Source organism: Sycon ciliatum, chromosome 13, assembly GCF_964019385.1.
Source record: "Sycon ciliatum chromosome 13, ocSycCili1.1, whole genome shotgun sequence".
In the NCBI taxonomy this organism is placed as follows: domain Eukaryota; kingdom Metazoa; phylum Porifera; class Calcarea; order Leucosolenida; family Sycettidae; genus Sycon; species Sycon ciliatum.
In genome coordinates, this window is record NC_088655.1 from 25,476,400 (window position 1) to 25,493,414 (window position 17,015).

General features: G+C 50.6%; 1 protein-coding gene across 2 annotated transcripts; it reads left to right on the plus strand.

The window, feature by feature from the left end:
• The first annotated feature begins 285 nt into the window (after positions 1-285).
• LOC135829467 (uncharacterized) lies at positions 286-16,753 on the plus strand. Of its 2 annotated transcripts, none has more exons than XM_065341868.1 (5): positions 286-1,349; positions 4,395-4,467; positions 5,282-5,325; positions 13,245-13,632; positions 16,489-16,753. In XM_065341868.1, the coding sequence occupies exons 1-4, from the start codon at positions 395-397 to the stop codon at positions 13,583-13,585; spliced, it is 1,413 nt and encodes a 470-aa protein (XP_065197940.1). In that variant the 5' UTR covers positions 286-394; the 3' UTR covers positions 13,586-13,632; positions 16,489-16,753. The 2 variants fall into 2 exon arrangements, with proteins under 2 accessions (XP_065197940.1, XP_065197939.1); XM_065341867.1 differs by having other exon boundaries at positions 287-1,349; positions 16,326-16,749.
• Positions 16,754-17,015: the final 262 nt, after the last annotated feature.

Sequence of the window (17,015 nt, forward strand, 5' to 3'; positions counted from 1 at the left end):
CTTCAACAACTACATGACTGTACCTACTTCCGAAACCCGGAAAAGCTACTTGAAAGTAAAAAGTGGCCTTGGGGGGGGGGGGGGGGTAAGTTGTATCGGGGTTCGGAAGTTGCTGATTACGTTCAAGCGACTTTTTCACTTTCACGCCGTTTCCCACGGTTCTCCATGACAACTTACAAGGAAAAGTGACTTGTACGCGGTTTTTGTTGTAGTGTGGACACCGCCTAAAGAGTAAAGACAAAGTGCAAGTGGGCGCTAGCTATAGCCTATGCGCTCTGCAAACACCAAGCTAGATTGCAAGAAAGGCACGCGAACGTGTGAACTAACGCGTTACTTTTCGGCGCAGGGAGTCGTGAACTGAGCCTTGATCTGAACCGGCATAGATCTACGCACGATGGCGGAGAGGCAATCTTCTGTCATTGCCCAACCAGGCGCGGGTCTGGCTGGAACTGCAGAGAATTGCCTAAAGCCGGGCGAGGACGAGCGAGTAACCGTGAACGAGCCACCTGCTGAAATGTCCAGTCCATTTCATTCCATATTTGCCCTGGAGGTGGGCTGCGACAATTGCGACAAAGACCGAACTCTGGCTTATCAAGGAACGTGTTTCTTACTCAGCGATCTGAACTGTGCAACTAGCAAGGAGTACATCTTCGCGACTGCCGCACATAATCTGCTCTGCAACGATTGCGGCGACTGGCTCTGGGTACAAATCTACAGCGATTTATCTCAGAACCAGTTCCTAACCATGGGAAAGATATCCCGCAAGAATAAGAATGGCTGGTTGATCGTTCCTGACTGGTACAAGGACAATGCCAAGGATGCGAAGAAGAATAGCAATCCTGACCAATTTCGACACGACTATGGCATAATAGCAGCCAAGAGGAGTCGCTGTAAGTGTCCGCTAGCGTACTGGGCAGATGAAAACCTTCTTGGCGTTGCTAACCAGTGCCAGAAGAAAGAGGATGACGTCCGCATGTGCGGATACCCAACGCACACCTTCTATGGTGGCAAAGAAGAGACCGCCGAGAAACGCAAATACTGGGTTGACAAGCCTCGCCCTGCTGCGTTTGCAGAGCACGGCCATCAGCTTCACCACTTTGTTGACTCTAGCGGTGGGCAAAGTGGCTCGCCCGTCTTCCTTCTGCCCAAAGAAGGCGAAACTGAGACGGCCTCTGCTACTGGCTATGTTGTGGGGATTCACGTCAAAGGTGCCGATGAGCGTAATTCCGCGGTGAAGCTCCGGGACGAGCATGGACGCGACACAAAGCCAATGGAAGACCTCCGAAATTGGGCGAAGGATCCATCACCATGGTTACCAGCCTCAAATGTTGAAGTTGCTGAGAAATCAGGTAAGGGGCTGGCCGGGGTTACCGATTGTATTTTTCCAAGTGAAACGTTTTAGTGTTTTTCAGCCCCAACACACCCAGCCACTCCTCCTGCGGAGAAAGGAAGTCGAACAATTTTTTTGTATTGTATTGTTCAAGGTTATGGAAAGGCCAAAGAGGGGAAGGTAAGTGCAATGAAAATGAGCACAAGCTACAATGAGTACAATCCCATATAATATCAAAGATAAGTAAAGAGCCCCAAGTCCTTTTCCGTCACGAGCCATACGGCGAAACGTACCTCGTGTGAAACAACTTGTTTTGAAGTCAACCAGTCCATCACAATGTCATGCATGAGGAGTACTGTAGGAGTTTGCCTTTGGCTTGTACAATTCGTTTTCGCAAAGCTTCCCCCTTCTTTACTTATCTTTGATATTAATTACCGTATTTTCCGGGGTATAAGTCGCACTTTTTTTCGCTAAAAATCGGACCAAAATCACCCCTGCGGCTTATACACCGAACATGCTTGCGCGAATGAATGCTTAGCATACATCAGTATGCATGCTGACGTCATGTGACATGTCATTTGACTCAGCTTCGCGCCTGTGTTGCTATCCCGGCACTTTTACTAGTTTTAGTGCATCAGTGGCAGCGAGACTGAAGATAGTGCAGATGACATGGAGTGATCTGTAGTCAACACAGCAATGCACCAACATCTCTGCAGCAACCTGTGGTGCACTAACAGTTCATAATCTGATCTAACATGGTATTTAGCTCCATAACCATAGTAAATTTGTAGAAAGGCCATTTGTCAATGAGTGTGAAAAATCTTGGTTTGTGGGTGCGGCTTATACTCCGAATACCAACTTTTAGTCAATATTTTGCCTCAAAAAGGGGGGTGCGGCTTATACCATGGTGCGGCTTATACCCCGGAAAATACGGTATGAGCCACCCAAGTTGGGTGGTGTGCTGCTTTGCTGCTTCGAATTGTAGTTAGACCGCTTTGTCAAGTATCCTATTGGTCTCGTCATCGTCCAGTAACAATCGACATTCTTTGTTCTGATGGGACTGTAGCTTGTGCTCGTTTTCGTTGCGCTTACCTTCCCCTCTTTGGTCTTTCCATAACCCCATAACCTTGAACCTTCCGAGTTGGAAGGCTGTCGGTTAGCGCTACCGAGATGTATTGTATTGTATTTTACACTGTTGTGAATTCCAGCAGAAATCCAAGAGAGCTCGATACCGGGAAGGTAGAGCCGTGACACACTAGTCAGAACAACAGATGGCTTGATCAGGCACAACTTAAAGTTTCATGCCATCTCAGGCACTCATCAGGTGATATCACCTGATGAGTGCCTGAGATGGCATGAAACTTTAAGTTGTGACTGATCAAGCCATCTGTTGTTCTGACTAGTGTATTGTATTTTATTATTTTACTTGGGCATTCCCAACAGACCCTAAGGTCTTCTTACAGGGTGCCCAAGATGAATGAATTTGTTAAGTTCCTGGCAAAATGAATTGGGGATATGATTTGTGCGAAGGGATTCGGGAAGCGTATTACAGCGGTCAGCACCAAGGAATGAAATAGATCTGTATCCAGCTTGAGCTTGAACAATGGGTAAAGACAGGGAATTATTGACTTGGCCGCGGGTGACTCTATCCGTGTGAGCGCGGTCACGGCGAAGGGAGAACGAAATATCGATTCGATCTTCGGCACCCAAAAGTAGCTGTTAACCCTGGACTAGCACATAGAATGTGTGTTGCTATGGTTACATGCTGGGCAATTCGGGCTGTCCAAGTCTCCACTCGGTCAGTTGCGTGTTATGGCCCGTTCCGCACGGGATGTTCTAGCATGAATTCAGAAGCTGTTTTCAGGTCGGCCCGCAGACCTAACTCCGTCCAGTAAGCCTGGAAACGTTTGCACTGGTTTTCGTTCGCGATTTGCGAGCGCAGACAAGTTCACTCTTGGAAATGTTTGCGATTGGAGTCAATTTCTTCAGTTTCTTCACGGCAGTTCTACGTTTCGCGCCGGCTTACTTTTTTTTGCGATTTAACACCCATTGCAAGAACCGTGAAGGTTTCCGGACCGCGAAAATGGTTTCCGGGTTTACAGGAACTGAATCTCACGTGAATCTGTGAGTTTCTTTCCTTTCCAGGTTGACCAGACTGCATTGCAACCCATTCGTTGATCATTGTGTTTCGAATACACACATCCCGTCGAAGGCCCTGGGCAAAACATTAGTTGGTTTTCCTTCTGAATGGGGCGCTTGTGATTGATAAAACTGATGCGAAGTACCGTTGATTTGCCCCGCTTTTGAATTTTTCTCCCTGTCGAATGTCTACTTGTGATGAAGTGGCTTCAGGTCCAGTTATGCGTATGAATACGGTGTCCAGTCAACGCACGTATGCTCTACATGTGGCAATACGTGCTAGTGTCTGTATGCCTGTGAAATATGAATGGATGTACTCCGTGTGGTGTAGACCAGGTGTGCATTGGTGGTCGATTCACATGGCTTCGCCAGTTGTGTGGATTAGACAGTTATCTGGCGCTAGTCTTGATCTGTCTCATTCAGATCTTGTTCGCTATCGTTGCTATAAGAGAAAATCTGTGGGTGCACATCCAGTGCATTTTCAGATTTGCGAGCTTCTCTTGCGACGCGCGTATACATGGTACATGGTACATGGTGAATGGAAATGTGCACAATGCAGGAGGACAAGCCTGATCTTTCATGTAGTTGTACCAACTTGTACATGTCAACAGCCGCCCCAGCTGAAAAACCGAATATAAAACGACAAGGAGAATGTCGCAGCTTGGGGTGGGGGGTCAATGGTACTTTGCCATACATGGGTATCATTGCAGAGCATGAAGTGCCATATTTGTGTGTGTGCGTGCGTGCGTGCGTGCGTGTGTGTGTGTGTGTGTGTGTGTGTGTGTGTGTGTGTGTGTGTGTGTGTGTGCGTATGTGCGCGCGCATGTGTAACTGTTATGCGTGTGTGTGTGTGTGTGTGTATGTGGATGCTGCACGTGTGTGCGTGCACGCGTATTCTGACACACGCGCATGTTTTGCTGTCCAGCCAAGCGCGGGGTCAGGCAGTCGGAACAGAAGGGCATGCACGGAGGTCGACTGCATCAACAGCAACAAGCAGAGTGAGTACAGTGTCGTGTGTTGCCGAAGAACTGGTGGTGTGTGTGGGAGGGGGGGGGGGGGGGAGGACCTGCATTGAATTGTTTCACATCTATTACATTACAATGCGGGATAGCCATGTTGGTTCCAACTCTGCTCAACCCCCGCATCTATGGGTCACCCGATGTCGGCCATGTTGGTTTCACCGTCAACATGCCATGACCAGTTTGTGCACACATTTAGTCACATGACCAAGATATGAACACCAGTCTATAACTGATTTTTACACAAGTATCCATGGTACAGTGAAACCTGTCTAAGACGACCGCTCAAGGGACCTTACAAATGTGGTTCCCGTATACAGGTGGTCTCCTTATCCAGGGTCATTTGACTGGAAATAACATCCCCTGGTCCTGGTTGTAGTGGTCCACTAGAACATGTGGTCGCCTTATCAGAGTGGTTGCCTTGACAGGTTTTTCTGTATTGGTTTCCCCGTCCTGCTACACTGCTTATAGCAGTGAGTTCGGGTGAATCTTCTCCTGCCCAGCATAATAATGATACTGAGCCTTACTTTCATTCACACATGCACGCTAGCTACTGTTGTAAAAGCACGCTAACTTACGAGCGACGACGTAGTGGTCACGCTGTGTGAGGGCCATCCCAAGTGCATGGAGACTTGAGCTGACATGCATAAGCAGTCACCCGTCACCTGTGTTTGTGTGCCACCCAACACTCAGGACTCAGCACTCTGGTGTTTGGAGCACCACCGTATCAGCAGAAATATTCTCGTAACTTATAGGTCCGTTCTCTTTTCTACTTCGTGCATTCTACTTTCAGTAGCGGAGCGGAGGCGCCAACGACAAAGGAACCCAAGAAGAAGTGTAAGTCGCGCAGCATCATGTGGTGCGCTGTGTTATGCTGAGCGCTCTGCTAGAGCAATTTTGATGTATGGAGTGTGTTATTTTAGTTGAACCGATGTGTGTGTGTGTGTGTGTGTGTGTGTGTGTGTGTGTGTGTGTGTGTGTATGTGTGGTGTGTGTGTGTGTGCGTGCATACATGCGTACACACGCGCTTGTGTGTGTGTGTGTGTGTGCGCGCGCGCGCGTGCGCATGCTTGTGTGTGTGTGCGCGCAGATTGTTTTAGTAGTTTTTAGTACTGTCAGTTTTACTCGCTCATGTAGGGGTTCATCTGACCAGCTACAAGCTCCTAGCTGGCACAATTTGCCATTGCACACAGTGCTAAATGTGCTGTAGACAGTACAGTGGTGAAACACGCCAGGGGCATTGGAAGGTATCCTACATTGGTATGGCTATGAAAAGACCCACGAAAAGGCTCTCCATCTGGGAAAGATTTTGATAAATTGTGCCAAAATAGCCTACTGTATATCAACTAATTTTGGCCGGTGAGAAACTTTGGCCGATCTCGAATTGATACTTTTTCGGCCGTCATCATACTTTGGCCGATTGGGGTTTAGAAAGAAACGATCGGTAGGTGTTGCTTTCGCATGCAGCCAGGCCTCAATCAAGCATTATTTGCCTCGGTGACAAATTTTGGCCTGCAACTTACTTTGGCCAGTTGGTACCAAGCGGCAAAATTAGCGAAATGATATCGCCAGCGAAAATAAGTTGCTTTACAAATTTCGGCGTGCTTTTATTTTCGGTACTTTCGGTGCATCTGTTTCATACCTAAAATTTCAATACAACGAACAAACACTAACACGCAAAATCCAATAGGGAACTACTTCTCTGTACCGAAAATTTCTGTTCACCTAACCTGGCCTCTTGCCCTCATACGGAAAATATTGAGCACCAAACATTTCTGAAATTCGAGTATAATATTTCATTGCTCCAATAATCACCAGTTAAACTTATTTTGAAGAAGGGCTGAGGCTTCCTGCAGCTTCATCTGTGAAAAGAATTCGGGTGGACACACCCATTCCCATAGCGCTGCACATCACATCCGAACTAGTTCCGTTATTTTTACAACGTTTCGGCACTTGGCCATCGTCAGGTAATAACAATGAATACCGTGGAAGCCACACAAGAGCAGTATATACGCAGAGTGTAGCGCCAAAAAATGCGAATTATGTTACCTAGGATGCAGAAGGGGGGGGGGGGGCAGAGAGAGAGAAAAGGCGCAACTAGCACATCACGGAGGAGAAGCAGCAGAAGGTAGCGCGCATTGTGCTCTGTGAATGGCGTTACGCAGAGTGTAGCGCCAAAAAATAAAATGATGCGAGTTATGTCACCTCTATACAGAGGGGGGAGAGAAGGTGCAACTGTGCACATCACGGAGAAGAAGAGCGCGCCGTTGTGCTCTAGGAAGTGAGGGTACATGCCAAATAATTATGGTGTTAATTCTAGCACATTACAGGAGGCGAGCACGGAGCCCCATGCGTCAATGCACTATGAGGTTAAACTTCCATGCCAAACTGTTACCACCAGGGACGCGACGAGGCATCAGGAACAGAATGGATTTGAGTGACCCGCCTCATATTATAATTATTCAGTGATATTGAAGTAGCAGCAGGGGAAGCTGAGAAAATTCACAAAAATCCCATCCGGTGCTTATGTTCACATGGGGCTTGGCATCACGAATCTCAATCGCCTCGCGCAGTTTGCGACGGGCTCGATCAGGCTCTCTTCCTATTACTTCAACTGCAGAGAATGCACTTTGCCCATAGTTAAGCTTGCATCCAGGGTGAGTGGTACGAAAATGTTGGCCCCATGCAGGGCTGCCACTTGCTCCGATTTTTCGGAAATCGTCCGATTTTTGATCGCCTGTCCGACAAACCGACCGATTTTGTTCCCAAAGAGGGACAACCGATTATTTTATTTTGAGCGCTTTTTAGTCCAGCTGGCCGGGCATTTGTACACGTAGATCTACGTACATGGAGCTGTAAAATGCTCGCGTGCTTGCATGCACTTGCAGTATGTACGGTGTACAGGATGAGCTGTAGCAACGGCGGTTGCTACAGGCGCTAGGCAGCTAGCTTTGCAACTGCACGCAGTACATGCGGCCTGGTTGACTGTACACACTGCACACACTGTACACGCTGTACACACTGTACACACTGTTTTTTTTTTTGTTTTTTTTTACTGTGTGATAAAGCCTCTTGTACGGGCAAAAGCGACACAATGATGAGAAACCAGGGTATGATAGGAAGATAATATTAAAAATACTACACAGGTGTGGACAATATGTCTCCGGAATGGCGAGAGTCACACTAAAACACAAATGGTTTTAGATCCGGCTTTCAACCACTGCCAGCTCCCTGAGCTCGTTAGCTGGACGATGGTATGCCGACCGAGACCCACGGACACACATGACAGCGGACCGGAGCAGCGCGAAAGACAGCCTGCAGCGCACATATGCAACATGGTGTGCATAGGGCATGCTGGAATCAGCCCTGGCAAGCAAGCCACAGAGGCGCTTAAGGAACCTTTCACATTCAGGGGCGGCAACACCAGAAGTTGACAACACCAGCGGGCTGAATGTGCCACGATCCACATTGACGATTCGCTCTCCGTACTGCAGCTTCTTCTGGCGCTCGTGCTGAAGCAGTAGGGCATCCAGTGGTTGGGCCGAGTAGGACGCCGCATCAGGATGGAAGACGCGTACATCAAAGAAAGCATCCTGTGCTCGGGTCCAGAAGCCACGGGCACGGACATCAGCGCGGGCATCCTCGGCGGTGTTTGTTGATGCAGCCATAAACACCTCTCCAGAGAGCGGGGCTAGCTGAGGCTCGATTGCCACTGCGTGGCAGACCGCCGTGAGTAGCTCCCCTACCATGTCACGGACTTCGTTATGGCGGATTGTAGGGAAGCCACCCCGGGGGCAACACATGGCATGAGCAGTGGAGAACAGAACTCCGCAGGCACACTTCGTGGGGACATCGAGGAGAGGCCAGTCATATCGCAATGCAAGGCCGTCCCTGAACTCCTGCTTCGAGAGGTGGAACCCATGTTCCTTGAGAGGAAGAGCAGTGAGCCAGGAAGAGGGGCCTTTGCGGGACAGCTCATCCATACGACGGGCCAAGGGGCGGTCCGCAGCTTCTCGGAGAGCAGCGAAAGAGGCAGCACTAGCTTTCTTGGAGGACTTGGCAGCAGATGCTCTCTCACGGCGGGCTAGCTGATCCACAAAGTCGCAGGAATGATGCTGCCACTCTCGATCGTGCTGGTGGATGATCTCGTCAACCTGGCTGCTCGTGATGACTTGGGAAGCCTGCAGTTGGGAGGTAGCAATTTCTTTGAAGTATGGCAAACCGATTCCACCGAGCCGGCAAGGTAGCCGTAGAAGAGAGAGGTCATCCGCCGTGAATGTGCGTTTCCCTGTCAGAGCCGGAAGGAAGTGCTCCGTGACCGTGTCATCCAGGCGCTGCAGCTGTTCAGCTGAGAACTCCAGTGTACGAAGGAGATATGTCCATCGACCACGCAATCCGTGTGTGAGGGCGGCATACGCCGCATGAGGTTCGGTAGTGGCAATCTCGGACAGTCGCATAAGCTCCTGCTGCCAGTCTTGTACTTTCCCAGCTGTATAGCCAGCGATGAAATCCGGTGTCCCTATAGCGGCACCCAGGTAGCGTGCTCCATCCGTGACCACTTCAATGCCAGTTCCTGCAAAGACACTGTGGGCCAGGTTGAGCAGGTCAGGCTTGACGAGGAGGAGAGTCTTCGAGGCGTTGACATGGTAACCGTAAGGTTTCCCGGTCTCGTCCACATCATCCCACCAGCGTCGAAGGGCCCGTAGCTTGCCTGCACCACTTGAATCATCGGCATACCACAATTGACGGATGTTGGCGTGGGTAGTGCGGAGGTGCCGTACGAATGGTAATGTAGCGAGGGCATAGAAAACCATCGACAGAGGGTCACCTTGTGTGGTACCCTCTGCGGAGGAAAGCTCACCACCGCCAGAAACGAAGAGGCGGGCATCATCTTGGTAGCAGTTCAGCAGTGTGGTAGCCAGGGAAGGACACAAGTGGCGAACATTGTGAAGAGCTGCTTGGCGGTTCAGGCAATTGAAGGCATTCTTCGCGTCAACTAGTAGGACTCCTTCAGTTGTGGCGTCCTCATACAAGCGCTTCATGGCGTGGACCGCTGCTTCTATCCCAGCTGGCAATCCAGAACACTTCTGGAGAAAACCACAGGCCTCCATTACATCGTCTGACGTTACTCGGAGAATGGATTTGGCTAGAATGCGACGGAGGACCTCAGACACCCCAATGGGCCTGACACCTGGGTTCTTGTCCAGGGCAATTAGACGACAGGCGGTGAAGGGGGTAAGAGAGTCTGGCGGCAAGGTTTGTGTTGCTAGCAAGCGGCCGAAGGACGCCATCGCCGAGCAAAGGTTGTTGGAGGCCCCTTTGTACGCCGAGCACATACGTCGCCATGCTGACGAGTCGAGACCAGAGGGACCTGCCGAGCCTTTCGCCTGCATGGCCACGGTTTTCACGAGGTCGGCAGTCAGGGAATCAAATCGGATTGGGTGGCACTGAGGCGCTGCTCCCGCTATCAGGATGTGCTCTGCTGCTGGAGTGCCGCAAGGATGCTTACTCTCCAGGGCTGCCCGCACGGTTGTGGTGGAGTCCTTGATGGTGATCGAGTCATCGATACCTAACACACCGGATGACTGCGTGGACTCAGCTTCAGATAGGGAACGCAGGGCATCGTGCACACGTCCTTCTGCCATGAGGGAACCAAAATGCCTTGCCTTGTCCTGCTCACCTCGTCGACGTGCTCCTCGGTGTGGCTCACGATGCCGTTGCAGGCAGCGTCCTTCCTCAACCAGAGCAGTGATATTACCATCTGCCCAGAGGGCCATCCGGCGCTGGAGGTGACTCGTGTTGTCCTTGGGCTTGGATCGACGATACGTTTGTTGTAGTAACAGAGCTGGGAGCACGGCTAGGTTGTACAGCGCTGTTCTGTGGGTACCAGCAGACTGAACAAAGTCCTGGATCTGTTCACACATCAATGTTACAAATCGCTTCCCGGCCGAGCCTGTTGGGAGCTTGAAGAACTGTACACACTGTACACACTGTACACACTGTACACACTGTACACACTGTACACACTGTACACACTGTACACACTGTACACACTGTACAGACAGACTGCATGTAGACCATTGTCCTGAATGCACTGCGTCCCGAGGTTGTCTTAAGCCTAGTTCACATTCGACGGGGTGCGACGGGACGCGACGTAAGGATCGACGGGAAGCGACGGGACGGTCTGACGGCGTCCAATGTGAACACCAGGAACGGGAACGCAACCGTACTACCGTACAGATCGGGAAGCGACGGGAAGAGTTGGATCGATCCAACTTTTCATACCGTAGACGGGCGTAGACGGGGACGCAAGCGTACAAAACGGCTGCAATTCGAGTGTGAACAGGAGACGGCGTCGTGCGCCGACTACTCCCGATTCGTACTTGGAAATTTTTCGCATTTCGAACACTGCGCTTCCCATGATAACCCACAGAATGGCTAGCACGACTTGAGTTGAATTTTAGCAACATAAGATCTCATGTCACTTATAGTGTTTAGGGATAGTTCAGAAACGTGACAGACGAACTATTCTATCATTTCCTGGGGCTATTATTTGAATGGCACGACTGTCAGGGCTAATTTTTTGGTCTTCAGGAAAAACTGGTATTGTGAACTTGATTCCGCTTCTTTCAAGGAGAAATAATTGAAAAGAAGTCCCGAAAAACGAGAAATTAGGTCCGAAAGTCACCCCGTCACGGACCGTGCCTTATGACTCGCGCCGTTCGACGTTGAACGTCGCAACGTCGTGTCGTACGAATCGTACAGGATTTTACAGCTCACCCCAGCCCTCCCGACAAGCCCTTACGTCCCGTACCGTCGGCGTTGCGTCGAATGTGAACTAGGCTTTAAGCCATCCTGTGTCCTCATCCAACCTGCTTCGACAAGAAAACTACCTTCAACTGAGCAAGGTGTTCATCGGAACCGAAACCGAGCACTATGTCGAGCGTGTATTTCGCAACGCAGAAAACAGGCTCGCCTTCCTGGAGACCTGCCGTGACTTCTGGATTCAGGCTGCCAAGCAAGCCCAGTCCCGTTTTCCATTGAAGGACAAGGTTCTCGAGGCTGCCAGCTTTCTTTGCCCTACTTCTGGCAACATGGTGGGTGGAGACAGGGTTGCGTATCTTGCCCAGCGGTTCCCTCAAGTTATCCCAAGAGAGAGGTGCGACGAGCTGCGTCAACAGTGGCAGCAGTTCCAGGTGGATCCGGAAGTTCCTGCAGACGGGACAGATGTCACTCGGTTCTGGCATGATGTTTCTTCACTGAAGACGTCCAGATCGTCTCGCTACAGCCTTGTCGAGCTGGCGACTGCTCTGCTCGCCATTCCCCATTCTTCTGCTGCAATTGAGCGCAACTTCTCACAGATGGGGGAGGCCAAGACATCGAGCCGCAACGGCCTGAGTACGAAAATGCTGAGCAACCTCATGACCATCCAGTGCAACCGAGGTTCAGAGACATGCCTCAGCTTCAAGGCAACACCAGCCATGAGGAAAAGCCTGCCGCAAGCGGTTGCGCGATTTGCTAGAAGAAGCTCTTGAGTAGTTAATTGACATTAACATTAGTAGCAGCGACGGACTGATAGTGTGCTTCTCTTGCACGCATATGATTTTTTCTATTGTGTTTACAGGACGTATTCCGAGAATATCCTCTTACCACTGTCATGCTGTGCAGTTCATATGCAATGTTCTTCAGTGGCAACCACCTCCGTTTTTTCTACATGCACAATATGCCAATATTAAATGGTATAGCTGTAGTTGCTACAATTTCGTAGACTTCTTATTGGTGTATGATGTATGTGCCTGGAATATAATAAAGCAGCAAGTGTTACTGTAGAACGTGGCTACAAGACTACGGTTGCTGCATAAATTGACATGGTTGTAGGGCGTGTGCTGGACAGTTAAAAATGTGTTCTGGGGCCACAACAGCAAGCCATTTCCCTAAAAAATTTCACCTGCGTAACGCCATTCACAGAGCACAAAGCGCGCTACCTTCTGCTGCTTCTCCTCCGTGATGTGCTAGTTGCGCCTTTTCTCTCTCTGCCCCCCCCCCCCCTTCTGCATACTAGGTGACATAATTCGCATCTTTTGGCGCTACACTCTGCGTATATACTGCTCTTGTGTGGCTTCCATGGTATTCATTGTAATTACCTGACGATGGCCAAGTGCCGAAACGTTGTAAAAATAACGGAACTGGTTCGGATGTGATGTGCAGCGCTATGGGAATGGGTGTGTCCACCCGACTTCTTAAACTTATTGTTGCGACTTTGGCCGCACCTGCTGCACCAGTTCCGATGCCCCTGCAAACGGTCCGTCGTATCACTGCGGGGCCCGGCGAGTCAGTTGTAAACCTTTTCACTGCACAGGCTTGTGTTCATCAGAAGCGGGCGCTCGCAAGTCTGTAGAGCTGCATGATGGATCAAGTCAAGTCCAGGCCAGGCCTGTTCCTAGTGTCGGATGGTTCTACTGAAGCAGTGTTAAGCCCAACACTGCTTTTGCATGGCTTGTCAATAGCTTCAGACTTAGGAACGGAATGTATGGACTATGGAGTTGTGGTCACATCTTGGTCATGTGACTGAATTTGTGCAGAAAGTGATCATGTCATGTGACCAGCGGAACCAACATGGCCGACGTCATGTGACCCATAGATGCAGGAGTTGAGTGGAGTTGAACCCAACATGCCTATCCCGTACGTTCATGTGATAGATGTGAAACCATTCTGATTTCTGTTTCTCTATGTGTGTGTTGTGCCAACATTTTCAGGCGAGTCTCTCGACCGACAGCTCTCTGACATGACAGCATGGCAGAGTGACGTCTTCACAGAACTTCTGCCTGACCTGGTTTCCACGCTAACTCCAAGTGCTATGCGTCGCCAGTGTGAGGCTAAGAAGCTGATTAAGCAGCCACAGCGTCAGCTCTTTGCATCATACATTGGCCCTGCAGCGCAGAATGAGGCATTGCTCGATGCACTACGCCTGGGTGATGACGAATCCTTCCACAAATTCCTTGAATGCATCCGTGAAGTTGAGCCACCAGCCAGCGCGAGAAGGTTATTGGCCAAGCTGGAACTCGTCGACAAGTTCGGGCCAGCCCGGCAGCACTGATGACGCCGCATTTGCGTCTGCAGGAGAATCCGCTGCTGATCCAGTGGGTAAGTAAAGAGCAGTAGGCTGTACAGGCAGAGGCCAGTTGGGACTTTTGCAGCTCCATAGTTCTTTTTCGTGGTTTTGGCAGCCCAGCTGGCATCAGGCCGGTCTGAAGGCTTGCAGTAGCTAGCTAGCAAGCAGTAGGACTAGGAGGAGTAGTGTGATAGGGGTAGGGCAGTGTAGTGCGATAGGGGTAGGGCAGTGTAGTGCGATAGGGGTAGGGCAGTGTAGTGCGATAGGGGTAGGGCAGTGCAGTGCGATATGGGTAGGGCAGTGTAGTGCGATATGGGTAGGGCAGTGTAGTGCGATAGGGGTAGGGCAGTGTAGTGCGATAGGGGTAGGGCAGTGTAGTGCGATAGGGGTAGGGCAGTGTAGTGCGATATGGGTAGGGCAGTGTAGTGCGATAGGGGTAGGGCAGTGTAGTGCGATAGGGGTAGGGCAGTGTAGTGCGATAGGGGTAGGGCAGTGTAGTGCGATAGGGGTAGGGCAGTGTAGTGCGATAGGGGTAGGGCAGTGTAGTGCGATAGGGGTAGGGCAGTGTAGTGCGATAGGGGTAGGGCAGTGTAGTGCGATAGGGGTAGGGCAGTGTAGTGCGATAGGGGTAGGGCAGTGTAGTGCGATAGGGGTAGGGCAGTGTAGTGCGATATGGGTAGGGCAGTGTAGTGCGATAGGGGTAGGGCAGTGTAGTGCGATAGGGGTAGGGCAGTGTAGTGCGATAGGGGTAGGGCAGTGTAGTGCGATAGGGGTAGGGCAGTGTAGTGCGATATGGGTAGGGCAGTGTAGTGCGATAGGGGTAGGGCAGTGTAGTGCGATAGGGGTAGGGCAGTGTAGTGCGATAGGGGTAGGGCAGTGTAGTGCGATAGGGGTAGGGCAGTGTAGTGCGATAGGGGTAGGGCAGTGTAGTGCGATAGGGGGAAGGGCAGTGTAGTGCGATAGGGGTAGGGCAGTGTAGTGCGATAGGGGTAGGGCAGTGTAGTGCGATAGGGGTAGGGCAGTGTAGTGCGATAGGGGTAGGGCAGTGTAGTGCGATAGGGGTAGGGCAGTGTAGTGCGATAGGGGTAGGGCAGTGTAGTGCCATAGGGGTAGGGCAGTGTAGTGCGATAGGGGTAGGACAGTGTAGTGCGATAGGGGTAGGGCAGTGTAGTGCGATAGGGGTAGGGCAGTGTAGTGCGATAGGGGTAGGGCAGTGTAGTGCGATAGGGGTAGGGCAGTGTAGTGCGATAGGGGTAGGGCAGTGTAGTGCGATAGGGGTAGGGCAGTGTAGTGCGATAGGGGTAGGGCAGTGTAGTGCGATAGGGGTAGGGCAGTGTAGTGCGATAGGGGTAGGGCAGTGTAGTGCGATAGGGGTAGGGCAGTGTAGTGCAATATGTGTAGGGCAGTGTAGTGCGATAGGGGTAGGGCAGTGTAGTGCGATAGGGGTAGGGCAGTGTAGTGCGATAGGGGTAGGGCAGTGTAGTGCGATAGGGGTAGGGCAGTGTAGTGCGATAGGGGTAGGGCAGTGTAGTGCGATATGGGTAGGGCAGTGTAGTGCGATAGGGGTAGGGCAGTGTAGTGCGATAGGGGTAGGGCAGTGTAGTGCGATAGGGGTAGGGCAGTGTAGTGCGATAGGGGTAGGGCAGTGTAGTGCGATAGGGGTAGGGCAGTGTAGTGCGATAGGGGTAGGGCAGTGTAGTGCGATAGGGGTAGGGCAGTGTAGTGCGATAGGGGTAGGGCAGTGTAGTGCGATAGGGGTAGGGCAGTGTAGTGCGATAGGGGTAGGGCAGTGTAGTGCGATATGGGTAGGGCAGTGTAGTGCGATAGGGGTAGGGCAGTGTAGTGCGATAGGGGTAGGGCAGTGTAGTGCGATAGGGGTAGGGCAGTGTAGTGCGATAGGGGTAGGGCAGTGTAGTGCGATAGGGGTAGGGCAGTGTAGTGCGATAGGGGTAGGGCAGTGTAGTGCGATAGGGGTAGGGCAGTGTAGTGCGATATGGGTAGGGCAGTGTAGTGCGATAGGGGTAGGGCAGTGTAGTGCGATAGGGGTAGGGCTGTGTAGTGCGATAGGGGTAGGGCAGTGTAGTGCGATAGGGGTAGGGCAGTGTAGTGCGATAGGGGTAGGGCAGTGTAGTGCGATAGGGGTAGGGCAGTGTAGTGCGATAGGGGTAGGGCAGTGTAGTGCAATAGGGGTAGGGCAGTGTAGTGCGATAGGGGTAGGACAGTGTAGTGCGATAGGGGTAGGGCAGTGTAGTGCGATAGGGGTAGGGCAGTGTAGTGCGATAGGGGTAGGGCAGTGTAGTGCGATAGGGGTAGGGCAGTGTAGTGCGATAGGGGTAGGGCAGTGTAGTGCAATATGTGTAGGGCAGTGTAGTGCGATAGGGGTAGGGCAGTGTAGTGCGATAGGGGTAGGGCAGTGTAGTGCGATAGGGGTAGGGCAGTGTAGTGTTAGTGGATTTTCCCCAATTTCTTTTCCATTCATCTCGCCATGGGCGGGCAGTCAGTTCAAATTCGTAAACTCGTTACAATTAAATGTTCGCTAACAACTTAACATTACTGGTCTTCCAGTATAGATTTCTAGGCAATTAGATAACACACCCGCAGTGATCCGCATTGTCAGAAGGTCACGTCGCTAAAACCAGAGGTCGCTTACGCCAGTTGCAATCACTGCACATGCAGTACAATTAGTTATTACTGCGTCTTGTTGTTCTCTTGTGTATGGACACAGGATGGTGGTGATGATGGTGGCCATGATTGATCAACACTGGATCGCGGCGAGAATTTGTTCTGTCTGTCTGTCTCTTCCTGTAAGTTCTTCTGTCTCTCTTCCTGTAAGTCCTTCTGTCTGTCTGCCTTTACGTCTTTCTGTCCGTTTTTCTACTTCAACTCAGACTCTAGACTGAGCTCTCTCCTTCACTTGCTCTCACTCTCGCTTACTCTCGCTCTCACCCAGTCTCTCGCTCCCACTCACTCATTAAGTCGCGATATTCTTCATTTTCCTGCTGCATTCGCTATCCTAAGCACTACTTCCTTTGAATATGCCTTTCTTCTTCTTCTTCTTCTTCTTCTTCTTCTTCTTCTTCTTCTTCTTCTTCTTCTTCTTCTTCTTCTTCTTCTTCTTCTTCTTCTTCTTCTTCTTCTTCTTCTTCTTCTTCTTCTTCTTCTTCTTCTTCTTCTTCTTCTTCTTCTTCTTCTTCTTCTTCTTCTTCTTCTTCTTCTTCTTCTTCTTCTTCTTCTTCTTCTTCTTCTTCTTCTTCTTCTTCTTCTTCTTCTTCTTCTTCTTCTTCTTCTTCTTCTTCTTCTTCTTCTTCTTCTTCTTCTTCTTCTTCTTCTTCTTCTTCTTCTTCTTCTTCTTCTTCTTCTTCTTCTTCTTCTTCTTCTTCTTCTTCTTCTTCTTCTTCTTCTTCTTCTTCTTCTT

Excerpts from the sequence above, each read along its gene's own strand:
- LOC135829467 (XM_065341868.1), top strand. The coding sequence starts at position 395 with ATGGCGGAGAGGCAATCTTCTGTCATTGCCCAACCAGGCGCGGGTCTG. Across the intron at positions 1,350-4,394 it reads TGAAGTTGCTGAGAAATCAG|CCAAGCGCGGGGTCAGGCAG; the intron begins GTAAGGGGCTGG and ends TTTGCTGTCCAG. Across the intron at positions 4,468-5,281 it reads CATCAACAGCAACAAGCAGA|TAGCGGAGCGGAGGCGCCAA; the intron begins GTGAGTACAGTG and ends TTCTACTTTCAG.